We start from the raw sequence: 21,795 nt of genomic DNA on the forward strand, positions 1-21,795 counted from the left end.
GTGAAGGACTTTTCAATTTAAGGTAATCAATAAGCTTCAATATACTCTAATTTTTTTATTGAGATGTCATAAATAACAGATCAAATGGCTTGAAAAAGTCTAATACTATCAACACATTTTGTATGTTCAGAAAATCCCATGATGACAGCCTTGTTGAACAAGATTTAATTTTTAGAAAGTGGCACACGGGTCTATGAAGCTTCAAAGTGCTCAGATGTCTTCATTTAGGTCGAGGCACAATGGTCTCCTCAAATAATGTAAAACTTCACAGAGAGATCAAGCCCTGGCAGGAACTAAAAGATCCTTCCTCACCTGGAGAGAAGACAAAAATATTCCAGAGGTGAAGAGAGATTCTCCAGCTCTGAATTTCTCTTCTCCTGTGACCAAGAAAAGGAAGGGCTGGGGAGTGAACCCTAACTGGACTTGGCAGCCATCAGGCAGGGAGGAGAACATTAAAAATATCACGTTTAAACAGCAGAAATGAATTCTTGCCTCCTCCTTCTCTGCATCTGCAGCAGAGAGTAATCTAATCCAGCAACCCTTAGCACAGAGGCAAAGCTTCACTTCCCAACCCTCAAAAAAATGTGTTGTAATTAAAGACCCTTTTCTCTTTTTTCATTAACTTCTAGTCCCAGCTCTCCCTCAGCCCGAACTCCATCATAACCATAACCATAATAATGCAACTAATAATGTAACTGTGTTGGAGAATGGTGCATTTGTAAATTAATTTCGAATGTTACCATATTCTGGGTATCTTATTTCCAAATACTAGCAAAGGAAAAAAGAGTTTAATGGGAGAAAATACTTATCTATTTATAGTCACAGAGTTATGGGAAGAAAACCAAAGTCTTATTTTGATCTAAAGTAAAGAAGTGTGGAACCAGGACAGATAAGCCTGGTTCCACACCTGCCTGTCACATGCAGCTAAAAGATACAAGCAAGATTTAGAGAGTTTTACTCTGGTTTCCCTACAATGTTTTAAGCAGAATGTCCTGAACACTTCTTAGTTATGAAATACAGAGTCATGGACATTTAAATTTAGACTAAACTCTCACAAGAACACCACAGAAAACCCTGCTTTGGTCTCCAAGGCTATATAGGAAGATAAACACCACGTCAAAACCGATCTAATGTGTCCTTTCCATGCTAATTACTACTTCTGAGTATCAAAATGCATAATGAATTCCAAATTTATTCCTCTAAATATCAAGAGACCTAGCTGTATCACTTCTGCAAGAAAACTATGTCCCATCCATTCCACAAAGATGTCAGAAATAATGGAAAAAGGAAAACTGGTATTTTAGGTTTTCAGGTGGTCCTCAGGGATACAAACCTTTGCAGTAACTGTTTGAGGAATTCACAGTGGCCCACATAAAAGTAAAATACTGCTCATGTGTTGTCCAGGAAAGAAAGAAAAAAAAAAAGCAGGAAGACAAAAATTTCATTTTCATCACTGCCAAGTGCCATATGAAACCTCACATCTTTCAACAGGTTTGACTTGGCATTTCTATTAAAACGATCCAGAAAAGACAAAAGTGACATTAAATGCATTAAGAACTGGAAACTTGTAGTTAATCACAACCTGAAGAGACTGTAAGGCACTTCTAAGTTTGCTGACTGTGGTAGCAAATGAGCTGCAACACTCAACTAACACAAGGGAACCACATCAAGACAGCAATCATACTGGTGGGCACTAATGCAACCGTGGCTACTGATGAAAATGACCAAAACTCCGTATTAATTAAGTCATCTGCAACAAATAGACAAAGATGCAAGGTACAAAAAATAGCAAGGGGTATGGGGCTTTTATAATTTAATCTGAATGTAATGAACAGGATCAGGAAATCAGAAGAGAAGGACAGGGATATGGATCCACACCAGGGTGACCTGAGAGAAAGAAAATAATAAAAACTACTAAGATATTTGTACAACCAAAAAACCTAATAGCAAAGAACATAGGAAGCAGCTACAGCATGGGGACTCTTACTGCTTCCCAGGGAAATTTTTAAAGGATTTAGGAAATTGTAAGTGTAGAAACAATAGCCTACAACACTGCTGTAGCCTGAGAGGCCAGCACAGTTCTTGAACACGTGAGCAGGAAGACACAGAGCAAGACTGAGGATTTTACAATTACTGCCATGCTTGGTAGTAGCATAATCAATGAAAGAACACACTAGAGTCACAGATGAAGAAATCTACTGACAAACTTAAGAAAATTCTGAGAAAAGCTTTTGAGATGATTAACGGACAAGAAAACATCCTCTGTAATACAAGGCTCCACTAAGCTGACTCATTTAGCTTTGCTTATGAGTATATATCTACCTACATAAAACCCTACATAAAAAAAAAAAATGTTCTCTGCCTGTCAAAGTGACAACACGATAAACTTGAAAATGCTGAAGTTCACATTAGAAAGAAGGTAAAAATTCTTAGCAGCGAGTGTAGCCAAACACTGAAAAAACTGATGACAGCTGCAGGGAATATTTCATCACCAGTGACTATAACTATATGTGCTCTTACAAGAAAGCTTCAGGCTTGTATTGTAGAAGTTAAACAAAAAAACCCCAACAAGGTAGCAGTAAGTTCTCACCATAGGGTCAGACTTCAGATTGTCTAGTTGCATGACACTAAAAATACGTTAGTACTTTTTTTCTTCTCCCAGACCAAGTATGTGCACTCTTTCTTTTCAAAGTAAAGAAGACTTGCCATGCTACTGAAATTAAATTGCCCTCTCAGTAGAGCTACTAGGAGTTGATATACAGATAATATGCTGACCATAAAGGACAGTATACTGAAAGGAAATGACAGGAAAAAATTACTACCAGTGATGGAAAGCCTGAGCTTAAGCTGGAGATAAAGGTTTTCTTGAGTTGCATCATTGCCACTGGCATGTTCCAGATCAGAGACATCAGGAGAAACAGAAGTGAGATGTCCCATTTCTGCAAAGAACAGAACCATCTCCCACACTCTGAACACTACAGAAACAGATGACAAAACACAGGCTCCCAACACCCTCCTGTTACAGACAGGTCAGTTATTCATTCCTCCCTGTGAAAAATAAATTATAGTTATAATTTCTGCTACTTCTGCCATCAGGAAACAGAATCTGGGACATGCATTTGTGGCACAGGCAGTTTTCTAAAGGGGGCTGGCTTGGGTTTTCATTGTCGTCCCTAGGTGAGGTGTGGAAACCAAGAAACCTAAAGAATGCATATATGTGAACCTTGCTGACTTCCAGCATCACTGTATGTATGAAATCTGTCCTGCTAACAAGACTAGAATTCATTATGCCATAAATTTTATACTGTAGGATATCGAATTCTGAAAGAATTTGGGTCCCTTCAAGTGGAGCCCTGATAGGACTACTGCTGGCTACCATAAAAAATCCATATGCAGCCCAGCCTTCCTTGGTGCCCACAAGCCTTCAGGGTTGAGGCAGCCAATACTTCTTTGCCAATCAAGGAGTATCAGAAGCACCAACCACCATTGCTTCCAACAAAAGACAGACACCAAAGTCACCCACATCCTAGAAACAACGCATTAGAACTTACGGGGTTGTGGGGCTATGTTGATGAACAGTCTTCAAAGCCATCAAGGATTATTTGAATTTCTAGCAAAACCAAGACTTGGCTAGACAACTGTTTAAGCCTCAGTAATCACAAAATTATTTGGATCAGAAGGACCTTTGGAAGATGTGAATATGAACTGCTGTATGAAACATGTTCAGTTTACAACAGGTTGCTCAGGACCCTGTCCAGTTGGATTGTAAATATCTCCAACCAATGAATATTTCCCAAAGTATGTTTTGGGACCCCCTTCCAATGTTTTGGTACAATCATAACTTTACTAAGCCAGTTCAATTGCCCACATTGCAGTGGGTTTCTGTTCCCTCTAATTCTACTGTTGGGATCCTCCATGTCATTTTTTTTTCTGTCTTTCCTTCTCTATCCCATACAGCAGTTGCACTCAAAAGTGTAATTCTCCTTTCCCCTTCTCAAGGCTGGACAAACCCAGTTCTTGCTGGTTCTCTTGGCAGGCACATGCTTTAGCCCCCATATATGCTGGTGGTCCTCTGCAGGCCTCACTCCAGTAGGTCATGTCTTTCTGGTCCCATGCCCAGAAGTCCAGGTGCAGTTTCACAGGTGTGGCATAGCAAGGAACAGATTCCTTCCTTACTTCTTTCCTTGACTTGGTGGCAACACTTATGCTAAGACTGCCCATTTTGCAGCTGACCTCTGTCATGGCTGGCTTCCCTCACAGATACATTCTCTGCTTGCTGTTTGTGAGGAACCCCATGTCTCTCCTGCAAAACTGCTTGCTACTCAGTTGATGTCCACCTGTACCACTGCAAGGTGTCATTCTATCCCAGGAGCATATGTTGAACTTCTCAGAGCTGAACTGCTGTCCTGTTTTTGCATCCTGTCAAGGTCCCCTTTAACAGCCAGGCTCCCCTAATCTGATGTAGACTGAGGGACCTGGGAGGCCTGATGACAGGATTTACCAGGAGAAATGGAGGCAAAGCCAACATCTAGTGCCTTGGCCTTTGTCATGACTTTTGACATGAGCAATATGAGCAACCCAGGTGTTCCTTAGCCTTGCTTCTGCTGCTGATCCACTTGCAGAAGGCTTTCTTGGGGCCCATCACATCTTCCGCTAGGTTCAATTCCAGTTGAGTTTTGACTCTCCTTATGTCATTCTGTCCTGCTTGGACACCACTGTCCCATTCCTGTTGGGCAGATCATCCCTGCTGGCACATCTTTGCATTCTCTCTTTGCACTTGAGGCCAGTCAGGAATTCTCTGCCTAACCCTGCTGGCCTTCTGCCACACCTGCCCACCTTTATGCACATCAGCCTGATCATTTCCCTTTGCTTTGAAGAGGTTGTTCTTCAAGTTCAGCCAGCTTCCCTGAGCCCTTTTGTCTTCCAGAGATCCTCACTGACCCATGGGATCCTTCCAGACAGCCAAACAACAATCCTTCCAACAAGCCAAAACCTGCTCTCCTGAAACCCAGGTCTTGCTTGCTCAGGATGACCAACTCTGCCATCTCATGGTTGCTGCAGCCTGGGCTGCCCTTTACCTTCACATCATCAAACAGTTCTTTCCTCTCTGAGAGTAACAGGTCCAGCAGAGCACCTCCTCTTGTTCACCATCTATGCCAAAAACCTGTCATCAATCCAGTGCAGGAACCTCCTGAAGTGCTTGTGCCCAGTGCTCCTTCCTTCAAATTGGATGTCAGGGTGGTTAAAGTTCCCCCACGAGCATGGGGACCTGCAACCATGGGTCTTCTTCCAGATGTCTAAGAAAGGCTTTGTCTCCTTGATCAGGCAGATTGCCTGTAGTAGACAGCCACCATGCTGTTGCCTTCATAACTTATTTTTTGCTTAGAGATAGTTTAAAAAAAACCACAAAAACCCAAATCAGATACAGAGAATGTGCCCTTCAGATCAAGATCTCTTTCCAGGCCAAAGCTGGCTATCATTAAAGGTCCCAGAAAAAAATTATAAATACAATTTGATCCATTTCAGATAGGAAATAACAATTGCATCTGCATTCTTCACTACCTGAGCAGGACAAACAAAAGAGTTTTGGCAATTTTCTAAAAAAAAAAAAAATAAAAAAATCAGAGACTAATAAATAGAGAGCTGGCAACTTCCTTATAATTAGGCTAGGCTACAACCTCTATCTCAGTATTTTGACTGAGCATTTCACAACAGAGAAGAAGAAAGGATGAAAAGGAGAGAACAGCTGTACAAAAAAACACCAGCACAGCTCAGCAAGGTCCTCATGGGAACCTGGGGCCCAGCAACAAGAGCAGTAGGCAATACTGAGAGCAGCATGCTACTGAAGGAGAGGTTTGTAGTTCTGAAGTTGCACTCCACTTATCAAGTGAAAATGGGAAAAGCAAACAGACTCCACCTAGGGAGGCAGGATGGCTTCAGCTGAGATTCCTGCATCAGAACAGGTAGGCAAGGAAACTGAAGGAACAGAACTGTGAAAAATATTCATGGTGCCTGGGAAAAAACATAATGACCCAGAACTAAGAGTAAGTAAGACACTGTCCAGAAGCAATGAGGAGACAAGACACAGAGAAAGAAGAGGAGCAACCAGATGTGCAATCATGTTTTTCTACTGACAGATTGTGACCTAAGGTTGAAAATGTGGCACAGCTTCTAGACCTGGGTCACAAAGGCCACATCAGCTCCAGAGATCTAGGTCCTCAGTTACGAATGAAGATGCCTATGAGCTTTTCCAAAGTTGAATGAGGGTTTCAGTGACCTGAGGACTTGGGAAGGATTCAGAGGAGAGAGATCCAGCCTGCTGTACAGAAACTAGAGTTAGTGTTGAATACACTATAGAAAGTGCTAAGCCTTGTTACATTACAGTCAGTCAGCCTGGGCTTAATCAAGCCTTTCTTGCCATTAAAATTGCATTTCCGACCAAAGATATGCAGTAGATCTAGTTGACTTGCATTTAAGCAAAGCATGTGACATACAGTCATAAGTCACTGCTTAACACTAAAAAAGACAAGAACAATATGTGGTAAAGAACTGGCATTGGTAAAACATACTAAGCAGCAAGTATATCATGGACCATTTTTGAAACTGATTTTATGTCGATATTCTCATTAATAGCTCTAGCACAGGAAGAAAAACTATACTAACAAAACTTAATAATGGCAAACTTGGGTGGAACTGTCAATACAACGCAGGGGAGAGTACAGAAAATGTAAGGAAGCTGAGAACTGTATAACAGGAACAGGATAAAATATAGCATTACAAGGAACAGAATCATGTTCCTTAGAATCTATACCCATAATTCCTGCTCTAACATGGTAATTCTTCAGTTGTAAACAATAGAAATACTTGTGAATATCAGTCAATCATTGAACTACTATATACTCTATCAGTGTGGTAAGGCTGTAAAAAATAAAATGTGATCCAAATCTGCATCAGCAGCTATATCCAGTAGAGCTAAAAATGTGTTAGTGACATTCAAGAAGAGGGAATACTGGTAATCTGTAACACTATGTATAGTTCTGGTCTCCTGAGAGGTTGAAAACAGGTGAATTTAAGCTGGAATAGATACAATGAGGATATTAGGACTGGAATTGTGGAGAGCTCCTCTTAGCAAACTCAACATCCTTGCCTTGCTGAACCATGCAAAAAGAAAATAGAAAATAAAGCTGCTGGATCGAAAGGCTCTCATAAGCAAGGAACGAAACTAATCTTCAGGAAGCAACTGTGTTGTGGCTTCCATGACAAGGGGGAACCAGAATAGATATTCCCAGGAGGTCCCACGCAGCTCAATATTCCTATCTTCCTATTTGTAAGAGTCTGCTAGGCTGAGCTTTCTCATATGATTGTATCAACGAAAAACTAAATCCTTCTCAAATAGCTGGGCTGTAACAGCTGAGCAGCCCTGCCTAAATGGGAATATGCTCCAGTGGCACATCATATGCTTGATCAGAGAGCCTCTGTGCCACAGGTTATCTGTGCCCTGTGCTTGACTCACTGTCACAGCAACACTGAGAACTCACTTCCACCTACCAGTACATAAGACGGTTTTCAAGAGTAAAATATATGTAATATCTTCCCCTCTCCCTTTCACATACAAGCAAGAGACTGCAAAAAGTCTGTGGGTAACAGATGCTGCCTGGATGGAAACCACTCCAGAAGGACCTCTGGAAAGCTGGAAGGTTTTCATGCATCCCACAGCCACGAGTGCAGATCCTCCAGTTGACAGGGCATGGATGCATGCAGCATTCTCCCATCCCATGCATGGTGTGCAGAAGAAGGTTCTGATACAGTCACTGAAGCTTAATGAAGCACCTTGAGACATAATGTCCTATCATTCCTACCAGGGCTCCAGCTGCAGACAGAACTTCAGCCATATGTGTCGCCTTAGCACTCCATCAGTGAAAGCTATTGGCTGACAGTGACAAAGATAACGAAAAGCAAGAAGACTTGGTGACAGCGTAGATCTGAAAGGTGCTTGCATCTGTATAGCTTTTTGACATACTTGAGTACGGCTCTACCTGCTAAAGAATCATGAATGCAATAACAGACCCAAAAGTCTTCTGTTAGCAAAAGTTTGGTTACTTCTGTTCTGAGACCTTTTTATCTTGTAAAGACATCAGAAAAAAAAAGTAAAAAAAAAAGTAAAAACAAAACCAACACAAACAAACAAACAAACAAAAAACAACAACCAAAAAAGCCTTGAATGGACATATATTTAAAGCAATAGTCTCACCATACAGGATGCATAATTCTCAGTGAAAACAATTTGTGTAGGACAGACAGAACTGACATCACAAGAAACATAGCTTTTGCTCCAAGGAATTACAAACTCCAGGCAGAGCAGGAATGAGGCTTTAACACAAACACCATGGAAGCTTCAAGTAGTTCAAAGGTCTGGATTTAATGGTAGCTTAGTCCGTGCAAGATAGCAGCACAATTGAACTAATGGCCAACCTATGAGAGGCTGGGCATACAGAGGGTGGCAGGAATTACAAGAAAAGAAATGTTTATATGACATCAGGAGTACCAAAGTGGGATCACCTCCTCAGGTGTTGGCACTAGGACCTGTGGAATGTCACAGAAAACAACGTGAAGGCTGCCAGCAAGTTTGGGTTTCCACTACTAGTGACAAGGTAGGCTTGGAAAGGATATGGAGATCTACATACCTGTCAAAGGGGTTTTGAACCCAGAAAAAACAGCAGAAGCTAAAGACAAGTATGGGACAAGTATGTGACAGGGGTGTGTGTTTTGAAGAGTAAGGAAGCTTGCCTGTTGGGACCAAATAGGTTTTGGGGGAGCTACAATGAAGAAGGCATAGGAAAGAAAAAGTCTGGGAATAATGAAAGAGAAGGGGAGCAGAGGAAAATTCCAATGTTTAAAAAGGAAGTAGAAGATTTAAGCATTGAGTATCAAGCATAGAGAGACACCAAAAGCTAGACATATACCCTGGGATAAGAGAATTCAACTCCCTGGGCAATGCAGGCCCATTGAACTGTGCTCTTTATAGTTTCCCTTTAGTCCTACTAGGACACAGCTACAAAATTTACAATCTGGCAGCTGTACTAGGCCAGTGAGACCCTACGAGCCCACCTCCTACAGGCACAGCTTGGCTCTGAACCAGCATTTGGCCAGCCTCAAAAATTGATCAAAAAACATCCTTAAGACGCAGAGGGCCCAGCGTCGAGCCGCGCACGCCGCAGCCCAGCACCACTGTCCATCCAGCAAGTGGCAGTGCTGGCTCGGCTAACCCAGCGCAGGAGGAGACAGGCCGGGCTGCTCCACGCTCCCAGCCCCCAGCCCCAGCCCCAGCCTGGCGCTCCAGACTTTCACCCACTGCCGACTTACTTTTTAATTAGATTTTTAAACAAAAAGTGAAAGTATTTTCTAAAATCCCTCTAATTACACTAAGATGCTGGACTGATTGTGAAGGGAATAGGAAATGAAAGCGACTCACCCTCTGAGGGAGAATTTTGTCAGCCATCTTCCTCCTCTTGGCACTGTACATTTTTTAAAGAAAAAAACACGTTACCATGGTGACAGATCTAGGAGTAACGAGGCCACCTGCTAAATTATCCTGACATCTCCACATGCTGGTGCACAGCTGTGCATGCATCAGCAAAAGAGTCTCACCCATGCCCAGGCCCTAGGACCCCTTCTCTCAGCAGCCTGGGGAGGCAGTTAGCTAAGAACAAATCAGGGCTGTCTGTTATGCATCTTGGAAAGAAGTGTGCAAGTTCTTTGATCACAGCATCTTTCGTGGTGCAAAGCAGCAATGTATGCAAGTGCAGGTGCACATGCTGGCTACACAGACAGAAAATGCATGTAGGAGGAGAGGGAGCAGGTCTCAACTGTGCACAGACACATCTCTGTACATGCACATCTCAGTGGTTCAGTGCCAGTATACAGAACATGACCTTGCTCAAGCAGATGACATGCATTCATTCATGCCCAAAACTGAATGCTGGTGAAAATATACATACATGTGTATTTCATGTGATGTATGGAAACACACATATAAACACACCCTGCTCTACTATACACACTTGTTTTGCAGTAATGCATTTGCATAAGTGGTTATAAAGGTAAGTGGGCTGGCATTCCCCATGACATTCATCTTTATGAACATGCACATGGGAAGATACGTGTGCCTGCTGTGTATATACCTAATGCTTCCATACCTACATATAAGCACATTTACCTACCTATGCTTTTAAAAACACAACTATGTCAACTGCGTTCATTATATAAACACAAATGTGTACATACCTAAGATACGGTACTGTCAGGAATATTCTCCAGATTCTAAGAAGTGTTTGTGCCCATCAAACCTGTCACCTAGCTTTCTCTAGTAGGGCCAAGAGGGAATCCAGGCATTATTCTTCACCCCTATAATTTGCAAGGCCTTTATCTAAAGCAGCAGTCGAATCACTCCATCTGTGACAGACAAATGGGAGCAAGCCAACTGCATGCTGCTGCTCTGCCGTGTCACAAGGATGCCTCTCCTTACTGTTTTCACGCAGGAACTCCATCATCAGCTATGTCTACATAAAAGCTATTTCCACACACATCAGTGTAGCGTGCTCCTTTCCTACATTTGCTGGTAAGCCTGTCCTGAAATACCAGATCCTTAGATTCTTCCCCATCCCCATGAAGGCCAGTCCTGAGTAACTGTGCTCACAGGTGAAAATTACAGCCTTCCTTGGGGGCAGAAAATTCATCCACAAAGTCACACCCAACTTCATAGGTGAACATGGTCCCTTCTTAAAAGCACTGCGGTAACAGAATGTCAAATGGCATGAGCTTCCAACACCTTTCACAGCTCATAAAATCAAATCTGCACTGAAACACTTCTCAGTCTGGAAATAATGCCTGAGCAAGCAGTGTACTCCCAAAGGGGAATGGGATACGCATGCATCTGCAACAACCCCATAGGCTTGCAGTTAAAATGCAAGTAACAAACCAAGCCCTAACAACTTGGGTCTCAACCAGTTCTCAAAGAGTATTACTAAAATTATATTTTTGTCTCAAACAAACCTGCCAGGAAAGGATGACTACACCTTCTTGGCCCATTTGTGACATAAAACACAGGACCTGACGACTCTCAGAGTTGGACCCAAGATGCCAGAAAAGTTTGCCAGAAAAAACCCCAGAAATATTCCAAAGGGAAACAGGGAGGTGGAAATGAACAAGGGTGAACATACAACACATTATCTGGAGGGAAAGCATGGCAGAACAAACAGAAACTCTCTTGAGGAAGCCCTGGTGTGAGCTGGACTCTAGAGCAGAAATTAGCACTGGGCTCCAAATTGGAAGCACTTAAGTGAAGAACTGGGAGTTCTTCACTCCCACTGGGGAGTGGGGACTGCTTTTTTCTGTGAGACAGGTCATCAACTTTTAGAAAATATTCTTTTACGTGATCTCTGGAAACCAGTCTAAAATTTACCCTAATTATCCAGCAGTGGCAATTTTTCAGGTTTTTCTACCCTGTATATTTGAAGGCTAGGCCCTATTTTGTGCAGTTCCTGGAGTTCCTCTGGGGAGGTGCTGTGGAATGTACATTTCAGTTACTGCTGGGCAAGGCCTTCATGACCCACATGCATCTCTTGTGCTCACATGCTACACTCACACACTTGTATATTCAGTCTTATTCAATCATAATGCATTAGTATGCTCAGGATTGGTGTCCTTTCCAGATGCATCCCAGATACAAGCATCCTAAGTCTGGCTTGCTGATCCAAGGTATGTAACCTGGACAGAGCAGGGCTCCTGAAGCACTGAGCCTAGAGAGTCAAGTACAACTAGATATGATGACATCACAGGACACTTGTCTGGATCTGTATATAGACCTATAAAGATTCTGCAAAAGGCAGACCATCTAGAAGACTGCACCCTACATATTTATCAGGAACTGGCTCACACCTAGAACTCAAGACTTCTGAGGTCAAATAAGCTGCAAAAAAAAAATTAGTGAACTGTTACTCAGGAGAGAAAGTATCCAGCACTGTACAAAGCAGGCATATTTTAAAAAGAAGGTTCCCTTTAAAAATTTCCCTCTAATTCTGTGAAATTATTTGCTTTGCCTATTTTTTTATTTTATATGTAGGAATGCCTGCAACAATTTCAAGTTTTATGACCACTCTCCTTAGTGACCGTAGTAAAAGTATTCATGTGACCAACAAAAAAATGTTCCCATTTATCTTGTTTATAAACCATTTTGTTAGCCATAGGTGAACGGATATGAATGGATAACGAGTAATACAATAATGACACTATATTAGAAAATAGCTGTTCACTAACTTTAAAGCTTAAATATAACAGAGTTATAGCCCAATAAACCTGAGAGGTAAAAGCATTATAACTGCGAACAAGACATTAGTAGAGATCAGTTTGTTCAAGACCATTCACAAAGAGTAAAACTGGCCAATGTTTTTCCTGCCTTAAGAAAACAACAATTTGCAAATCTTCTATTCTGTCTAATTTTATGTTAAAGGTCTTACCTATAGCTAGTAAGGTATAATTTTTTCCTTCCTCAAACTGTTGTTCTTTTTGGAACACTCACCTCCTAGTTCGGTTCTGTGTGGCTTGCTGCTGCTGTTGCACTTGCTGCTGGACCTGCTGCTGCTGGACCTGCTGCGGTGCCGTGCGTTTTCTTGTGGTTTCCATCACGGTCTGGGGCATCCCAGGTCTCACTGAGGGGCTTCCAACATACGGGGCACCTGGGGGACCCATGGGAGCCCCCTGATGGGGCATTCGAGCTCCTGATGGCATCCCAGGTCGCTAGAGAAGAATTGAAACAGAAAGAAGAGCCAGTTTGGTCCCTGCTTCTTCAGATGCATAGACATCGGTACATAGACAGTAGTTCCAGCAAGTTCACAATTTTGACCATCTTGGTAAACACTAAGCAGCAACAAGAGCACATGGACTGGTATTTCCTGGACATTGTAAAGAGGAATTCAGTAGACAAGAATCAGGGATGAAAACCACTAATATTAGGGAAACACTCAGTGGTCAGTAACATATCCAGGCCAGCTTAGAGCAGAAAACTCTGCCTTCAGATAGAAGAAAAAGCTCCACGGCAGCTACACACAGTCCAAACCGGTGTAGTTCACATGCTAATCAAACCTATGGGCAAGCTCATATCTACATTGCTTCAGATTTTGCCCTAACAGGCTGCTTTGGTCAGTACGCACACTGTAACAAGCAAAGGTGAACCATGAAAACACTGATAAAACACTTCCATTAAGAGCCCTCTCCACCTACACTGGAGAGCACTGTATATGGTCATAAAGCAACAAGAATCCTTTAAGAAAAGGTCATGTCTCTGATCAAGCCTATAAAATTAAAAAAAAAAAAAAAAGAGAGAATGTGGTAGTTTGTCAGAAAGCCCCGTAGGCATTCTAAAGTCCTGACATTTATGTTGACTTCAGCACACTCTGGAGAGATACTTTAGGTCAAATAAGAAGCTTGAGGCTGTACAAGACATACAGCAAGCTCAATTCTAAATCCTAAAAGTTTAGAGTCATCAAGGAAAAACAACAGTAAAATAATTACCATCTGTAAAATGCAATTTAAAATGGAGAGCTTAGCTTCAATCTAAGACCTATAAAGATGTTTACTGTATACCTATGCATATGTGAAAGTACAGACAAATACAGACACAATGTATAGGCAGTTAAACCAGTGAGTGAGTAAGAATAATGATACACAGAAGTCTTTTGAAAGCCAAGTCCATCTACAAAGCCTCTTAAGGAAACCAAGAGGCATCCATTATGGACAAATAATTGTTTAAAGGATAGAACCAAGATATCAGTAATTGGTTCTGAAAATGAAAGGGTTCTGCTGGGACTCATGCTTTTCAGCATATTCATAGGCAACCTGTAAAAGAAAAGTAAAAAAAGAGAGAAAAAAGGCAAAGAAGTGAAAAATTTGTTGGTAATGCTAAGTTATTCAAGCTGGCAAGGATGAAGGACAGCTTCAAAGAACTGCAAAAGGATTCTGAGACACAATGAACGCTTAAAAGGAAGATGAAAATGTATTTCAATACATATTGAAGTGAATTACATGGGAAAAACCAATCCAATAATCACATACAAAACAATGGGCTCTGAGCTGCCCGTAGCCCGACAGCAGCAAAATCTTGGAGTTTAAACAGACACTGACATAAATACTTTAAAAAAAAAAAAACAAACGTAAACAAACAGTTCACTGCTTACTAGGGTTCAAAAAAACCATTAAACAAAAGAAATGGAAGGGAACACAGAACATCACTGTGCCACTGTCCATGGTTTGCTGCATGCAGTTCTGGTGCCTGCAGCTCAGTAATGGAAGATATGAAAAAACTACAAAGAATGGCACGGAAATTATGAAGATATGGAATTGCATCCACTATAAGTAGAAGTAAATATAGTGTAATTTTCCACCTGAAGAGAGGTGATCCAGGGCAATCTAAGGGGGCGTTTGCCAGAGCTCTGCAAAATCCTGAATGGCCTGGAGAGGGCAGTTGGGGATTGTCTGTTCACTGCCCCTTCCAGAACATCAACCCGGGCCACCAGAAGAGGCCAGGAGAAGTCAGGCTCAGAGGTAACCAAAAGGGGATAGTTGGCCACACAGTGGGTAGTCAGGCTGTGGAACCTCTTTCCAAAGGGATAACAACGACATGGCCAGCAGATCTGGTTCAGGAACTTCTCTGGGTTACCAACAGTTAAAGACTGAAAAAGGACTTGGAAGAAGTACATTTGTGGTCTCCAAAGCAAGGAGCATACACCCCAGAGGGTATGCAAGGCACCAGGGCCTCAAAAGATTTTTTTTGTACCATTAACAAACAAAATAATATAAAAATTTAAAACAAATATAATTTTAAAAAAGTTACTTTAATCTCATCCTTTATAATTTCTAGACATAAATATAATATACACTAAACTTCTATAAAACTATAAGTACAATTTGGACCTGCATCTCCAAATTACCCAACCAAATCCAGTGTAGCCCACAAAGTGACAGCTCAGTGTAGCCCTGATCATCACAAGTCTTAGATATTCCTTGAGCTTGCATGTGTGAAGGGAACTGGAAGAAGAAAGAAGGGGAGTGGATGATCAGCAAAAAAACAATGGCTGTGACTGGTATGAGCAGAGAGGCTGAGAAGCCAAGCTAGTGAATTCAGCAAGGATTCACATAGGAAACAGACTGTGGGTCTGGCCACCAAATGGAGCAGCAGCAGGAGGCAGCAAAAGGCAAAACTGAGGCTTTGAGCAGAGCTGGAAACATCTTCTTCCATAAACAGGGAGCTATGAAAACCGCTGGAACAGAGCAGCTCTCTCTGTTCCCACGTACTCACCCCCACCCTCCAACCCAGGCAGAGTCAGCAGAAACAAATAGCCCAGAAAATGCTTCTCACTTGAGCTCGAACTTAAGAACTTTCTGTTGTCTGTCAATCTACACATTGTGGCCTTTCTCCAGCTGAGAGCAGAGCACTGAGCCCGCTGTTGCCCGTCAATCAGACGGGGACATTTCAGAGTCATTCAGAAGAGACAAGATCCTGGGCACAGCCATCTCACATTCATCTCTCCTGGAGACTATGTGGTCACCAGGATCAGACTGCAGGCCCACTTCTCTGCTCCCACAAAGGACACTGTAAAGCCTGAAGAACAAGGTCAGCAAGCCAAATCTACTCTTGATCTGATACCTCTGAACTTCAGTTCCCCTTGTTAAGCATCACAATAGAGAAACATAGAGAAAGGACAAAACTGGGAAAAAGGAGAGAGATCAAGCAAAACCACATTCAATCTCACCTCTTGCCCCACCTCATTCCTTCTCCTCCCTTCTCATGTTTGTATCTGTGGTATCACCCATAGATAAAATATTATTCACTTCACAACTGTCATCTCCCTGCTCCAAGCTCACCAGATGCCCGAGATATAAAAAGGTTTTCTCTAAGCTTTTATAAAAGAACACACAAACAGTACCTTACCTCACCTAACAGTTTATTTTGCTCTCCAACACACGTGCAAGACAAGTCAGACAACACACTGAATTTTTTGTAATACTGACATTAAAAGAAAAATGTATTTATAATGAAGAATATTATGATACCATTATGTCTTTTGATAGACATCTTGGAGGTGCAGGTTAGGGTCTATCTCTCCTCTCTTTCTTAGAGGGGTGGAATCTGCCCTCAACAAGAATCACCCATGCTGAATGCTGCAGTACACAATAGCGCTGACACATCCTCCTTCCTGGGAAATCATCTGCCCTAAAGCCCTCTACATGACCCAACTTCCTCCTTACCAAAAGACCCTTTCCCCTTTTCTCCTCCACTGATTCCAACTACATGTATTGCCCTGCACTACCTCAATACTTCACTGGACAGAGGGCACAACCTCTGTAGGCCACATAAAATGAGGAACACAGAGTATCCATAGCTGAATGGACCCCTCTCACAACCCTGAGAAGATGAAGGAAGGAGCAGAGGAAGCTTGCAGAGCAGCTAGACAAGGCCAGCAGTACAACATGCAGAGAAAGGCACACGGAGAGTACTTCATGCATGCACACTGGTACCCAAGAGCTGTGCTACCTGCCCATGTTGCTGCACAGCCCATTACTGCCCTGGGCAGACCCTTCCAACACTAACAACACTGACACTGCAGCACACAGACCACCTCCCAACAACTGGATCTTAGGAAGTTCTTCAGTAGGAGGGTGGTGAGACTCTGGAACAGATTCCCCAGAGAAATTGTGGCTGCCCCCTCCCTGGATATGTTCAAGGCCAGGTTAGATGAGGCTTTGAGCAACCTTGTCTAGATGAAAGGCATCCCTGCCCATGGGAGAGAGGTTGGAGTAGATGATCTCTAAGGTTCTTTCCAACCTAAGCCATTCTATGACTCTGTGGAAACTGCTGCCAAGTCTTATCACTACCTTCTACTGCCCAGGTTCCCAAGCCACACATTTGGCTTTCTGGCTTTCTTCTCTGCCTGGATGTCCTGTCACAGCACAGGACTGCCTCCTTCCTCTTCCTCTTTTTCATTCTCCAAGTGAACTTCACCTGTCTCCTGGCAGAAATGAGACAATATTGGAGTGGTGCTTTTCTGCACATTTCTACTGCAAGGTCTGTTCTCAAGGGATGTCAACACCATAGTAACCAAAATGGTGAAGCAGAAAAAAATGGAGGGTTCCTGTCTGGACATATTAGATAGAGAACTGGTAGGTAAAAGGAAAATAAAGTGCCAAGAGCAGAAAAGCAAGGACACCTGCATGGGCTTTTGAAAGGGACTGAACAGAGAGCAAGGAGCCGCTGCAACACGAGACAGCGCAAAGCTGTGCATACAGACACTCCTGAAAGACACAGAATGTCTCTCCCGATCTGGACACCTTACAGGAGGACTCTGATGGAATGCAGTGACCAGCCACAGGCTTCCTGGTAAAAGACACGGTGACACATTTTGAGAACAACAATTACCAAGTATACAAGCAGCATTTTTTTTTAAACTAAAAACAGAAGCTACCTTGGCTGGACAACATATTGGGTCAAGGTATAAGTGTAGGTAATGATTTCTATAAGGCATAGATAAGTAAGAGGAGATGCCAGATGCTGTCTGGAGGTAAGAATGCGTCACTAGAAGTATCTGGAACAGTTCAGAAATTTAGACTATACTGATACTGAGTGGTGGTAACAGATTTCTGACTGCACAAATGGTTTCCCAACTGAATGTGCCATTTTAAAATGGACTCTTAGAAGTACAAGAAAAAGCTGCAAGTGGCTTCTCTCCTCTCTAGAATTATAGATGTTACCCTATATGAGTTACTTTTTCTCGATGTCTATTAATCATCCGGAGGTTTAGTAAGAAATACCAGTATTGCTATTCTTCTTGCTTGTCTGCTACATTCACCTTCCTCCATTCCCCAAAAGTTCTCACATCCTAGAATCAAGGTCCAAGTGTTTCACCCATTTGTAAACAGTGTTCGCAACAATCCAAAAATCTTTGACTTAGAAAACATCACAGGTACAGAACTGTGAACTGTAACTTGAAAAAAAGTTTAGTGATCACCTTTCTTTTTCATGCATGTCCATTCACAGATCAAGATAATCAGACACCAAACCTCAAACAAAGCCCTTGGAGACAATTAAAGGAAAAAAGAATTGAAACTAACAAACCCTATACACCACCTCTGAGGTCCAACAGCTTGCTCATTTTAACAGCTCTGATCACATCCACTACTGTGGTATCAGGTACAGAATGGATTTTGTGTGAAGAACTACCAGACTGCAACTCTTGACTCTGTAAAAAGGATGACTTCAGGAGGGGAGAGGGAACAACAGAGCTCTGCAACATCACGGTTGGCATGGAGAGAGAGGATGCTGATCCAGAGATCAATCTCTTCCCTTACAAGAATCAGACAACAGTGAGCAGTAGTCAGGATCAGGTACTTCTTTATGTGAGATAAGCCTTAAAATTCCTGACACAAACCACTGTAAATGCTAGAAGTTTATCTGGGTTCAGGAGGACATCAGCAGACTAACCTACATAAATAAAATCCACAAAGAGGTGCTGCACACATAGAGGGCAACTTTGGGTCAGAAAACTCCAGATAAAGCATCATAAGGCTTTTTTTGCCTTGCTCCTACACTTTCATGCAGTCTTCTGCTGCTCCCTGAAACTGGGGGCACATAGTTACTGTGTTACAGTGTTACTGTTTTCATATTTCTACAGTATTTTTTTTTCAAAAAAACCAGAAGAGTAATTAAGACACCTCACAGATCAGTTATGCCTGTGCACCCATATTCATCAGCACATCCAACTTTTCTCAATGAGCAACTCAAATTTGCTTAATAAGCCTGTGTAGCATTAAATCACATCTATCTTTATTAAAGCCCTAGCTGGAATTAATGTCTTTTCTAAATTATGTGTGAACTCTTCTGTGCACATTAACCTGCAATTAGTCCAGGGGTAGGAAAGGACAAACCTCTGGCTTCTACTGGCAGCTTGTTCACACCACATTGTACAACATTTCCACTCCACTAGTCTTCTGCAAGCCCCTTCCCAATCACATTTCTCCACAGCAGTAAGGTCCCTTGATTCCTCCACGCTGCCCTATACTCACTACAAACACCTCCTTGTTGAACAAAACAGGGAATATACATGCAGCAAACCAATGACTCCATGCCAGGAACAGTTCCCTGACAGTGTCCTTGCATAGAGAATTGTGCAGACAGCCACATGCCAGGGAAGTGGAGCAAATTGTCCCAAAATGACATTTTGTGAGGCCCTTCTCTAGCCTTTCTAGTGTTAGCTTATTTATGCTCTGACAATATAGTATTTATATCCATTGTAATATAAAAATTAGTGGGATATTTTTCATTAGCAAAGTTCTATTTTTTTCGAAGCCAATATTCTCACTAACTTCTAGTAGTGACATCTACAAACAGATGACTGGCTGGAAATAAAAATCACTGTTATCCACTTCAAACAGATTACCATTCAATTTGGGGAGAATATCTCTAGTTCTTCCCATTCTCATAAAACAAAGAACTGTTATAATACACTGAAATAAGAGTTCTTGAAGCTATCCAATCCTTCCCCGTCTCAAAGAAGTATCTCCATCATCTTTGATAAATGTTTATTTACTTCTTTAACCAGTGCCTAGCAGCCTCCAGTGACAGTTTGTACAACTTTCCTAATCAGTCTCCATCCTTAGATACTATTAATAAAAAACCCCACACATTCTTTTATTAAGTCTTCATAGGCCTCCCACCATTACAGCCCTGTAAATTGCCCTTTTTTTTGCTTGTCAGTCACACAGATGACCAAAATCAGAACATTCTTGTGAGCATATGCCATGGATTTCCAATTGCTTCTGTATTATTCTCTGCTCCATTTTTTAACCAGGCTAAGAGTTTACTTGCTTTCCTAGTAGCAGTGGCAGCTGCTGCACACTAGTAGCTAGCCTTAAATGGTTGTGATTCATTTAGAACCCAGCAACGTATGATGAGATGCAAATTTGTTTATAAAATTCATTGCTCACCCCCTTTTCCAAATCTCTGATAAATCTATTTGACACTACATGCACACTTCTAGGGCACAAGACCTGTCTTTTCAACTGTTTTAATATTGGCAGCAAATTATTTACCTGTATTAAGTATTTGTTCACATGATGGCATGCTTTGAGAACCTGCTTCTGCTCTACTCAACACCACTTCATGTAAAACAGTTGCTATACTTAGAATAAACTTCTATGACCAAATCCGAGAGGTAAATAACCAGACAAAAAGAAGACTGAGGATAAGCAAAGGAGCCACAGAGCTGATAGAAAGGTTTGTATAAATGACCAGTCTTGATGTGTAACTAATATCAAATTGTAAAATTAGCAGGAACTATGAAAAAACACATATTAGCAGAAAATAAATATGGATGAGGAGTTAATATGTATTAACAGGAAAAGCTTCCTAAGCACAGCACAGAGGACAAAGAACAAGAACACTATGGGAAAAAGAAGCTGATTTGAACTGACAGCAAATATATTGTAAATATAGATATGACTTGATAGTTAAGAAAGGGACATAGACCTTTACAGGTGTGTCTTACGTATAAAACGAAAGAAGACTGGTTTTGGAAGGAAGATGAAGCGGGAACAGAAAAAGGACACAGAAGCAGATTAAAAAGGTCAGAACAACAGGACAAGAAAACGAACCTCTCAGCAGCTTCTTGTGTGAAGATGACACAGACAAGGTCAACAGTACAAAGCAAAAGAGAGAAGATTGCTCCAATTGAGTCACAAGAGGACAGATGTCTGGACAAGAGCTTTGACAAGATCTGCACCGTGGACCTTCCCAAGGCTATATGGGAAAATACCTGTTTCAGTAAGAAAAATTATAAAAAAAGGGGGGGAGGGAAAAAAGGGAGACAAAGGTAACATCCTTTGAAGGGATTCAGCCAGCAGACAGGCCCATGATAGGGTCTAGAGGATAGAATAAATGGAGAAAAGGAATGGCTTGCAGGAATATTAATAACTTGGTTTGGGTCAACAAAATTTAAGGCAACAGCTGGACACCCAGAAGAAGATGTCATAAAGACAGCCTGAAATGTACTACTGGACACTAGAAAATGCATCAATAAAGAGATAAATCAACATAAATGTGATGATTAAAGCTGTATTTATCCATAAAAGTGCTGGAAATAGAGTGGAACAAAAATAAGGACAAACTAAAAAATGAAGCCTTTTGGAAAGAAACAAACCTCTCTTCCCAAACCAAAAATGTGCAAGACCCTGATGAAACAGAACAGGAGCAAAAGAACTGTAAAACTAAACAACTGAAAGAAATCTAAGTTTTTTTAAAAAGAAGAACTGAGAACCAGAGGCATAATAAGCTATCACAAACTCAAGCAGGATGATAAGGATTTAAGATTTTTAACAATTAAGAGATACCACCACCTTTCAGAGATATCCTACTTGACTGTGACAAGCAAGGAAGAAGACATCTTCTAAGCTGGTAATATGGAAAAGAACAAAGGCAAGATCAAGTGCACAAGAGCAAAGGGCAAAGTGACCTTAGCAAAGGAATGTATGTTTCCAGAAAGATCAAGTGAACACAAAAGCTAACAGCCCTTTGGAAAGGCTGCAAAACTATCCTGTTCATTTAAGTTTTCACATGACAAAAAAAAATTTCTTGCAACATTGTGCCTCTGTTTACCTCTCCCCATTTCTGGGCAGAGGAAAAAAAAAAAAAAGAAGCCTGCAGAAAACAAAACAAATATGTTATGTTAAATAAAAATAAAATCAGTAATT

The 21,795-nt window shown here is 41.6% G+C and overlaps 1 protein-coding gene across 7 annotated transcripts in view; it reads right to left on the reverse strand.

The window, feature by feature from the left end:
• SMARCD3 (SWI/SNF related BAF chromatin remodeling complex subunit D3) overlaps window positions 1–21,795 on the reverse strand; it is a 90,535-nt gene that overhangs the window by 33,692 nt on the left and 35,048 nt on the right. For 6 of the 7 annotated variants that reach the window (XM_071734435.1, XM_071734430.1, XM_071734434.1 and 3 more), the window contains 2 exons: window positions 12,578–12,795; window positions 9,473–9,515 (listed from right to left, as the gene is read on the reverse strand). In XM_071734435.1, the coding sequence (XP_071590536.1) occupies window positions 9,473–9,515; window positions 12,578–12,786 (252 nt within the window). In that variant the 5' untranslated portion in view covers window positions 12,787–12,795. Of the gene's footprint in view, window positions 1–9,472; window positions 9,516–12,577; window positions 12,796–16,107; window positions 18,054–21,795 lie in introns of those variants that run through there. The other variant, XM_071734429.1, reaches the window with a different exon arrangement.

This window comes from Heliangelus exortis, chromosome 2, assembly GCF_036169615.1.
Source record: "Heliangelus exortis chromosome 2, bHelExo1.hap1, whole genome shotgun sequence".
Taxonomy (NCBI): Eukaryota; Metazoa; Chordata; class Aves; order Apodiformes; family Trochilidae; genus Heliangelus; species Heliangelus exortis.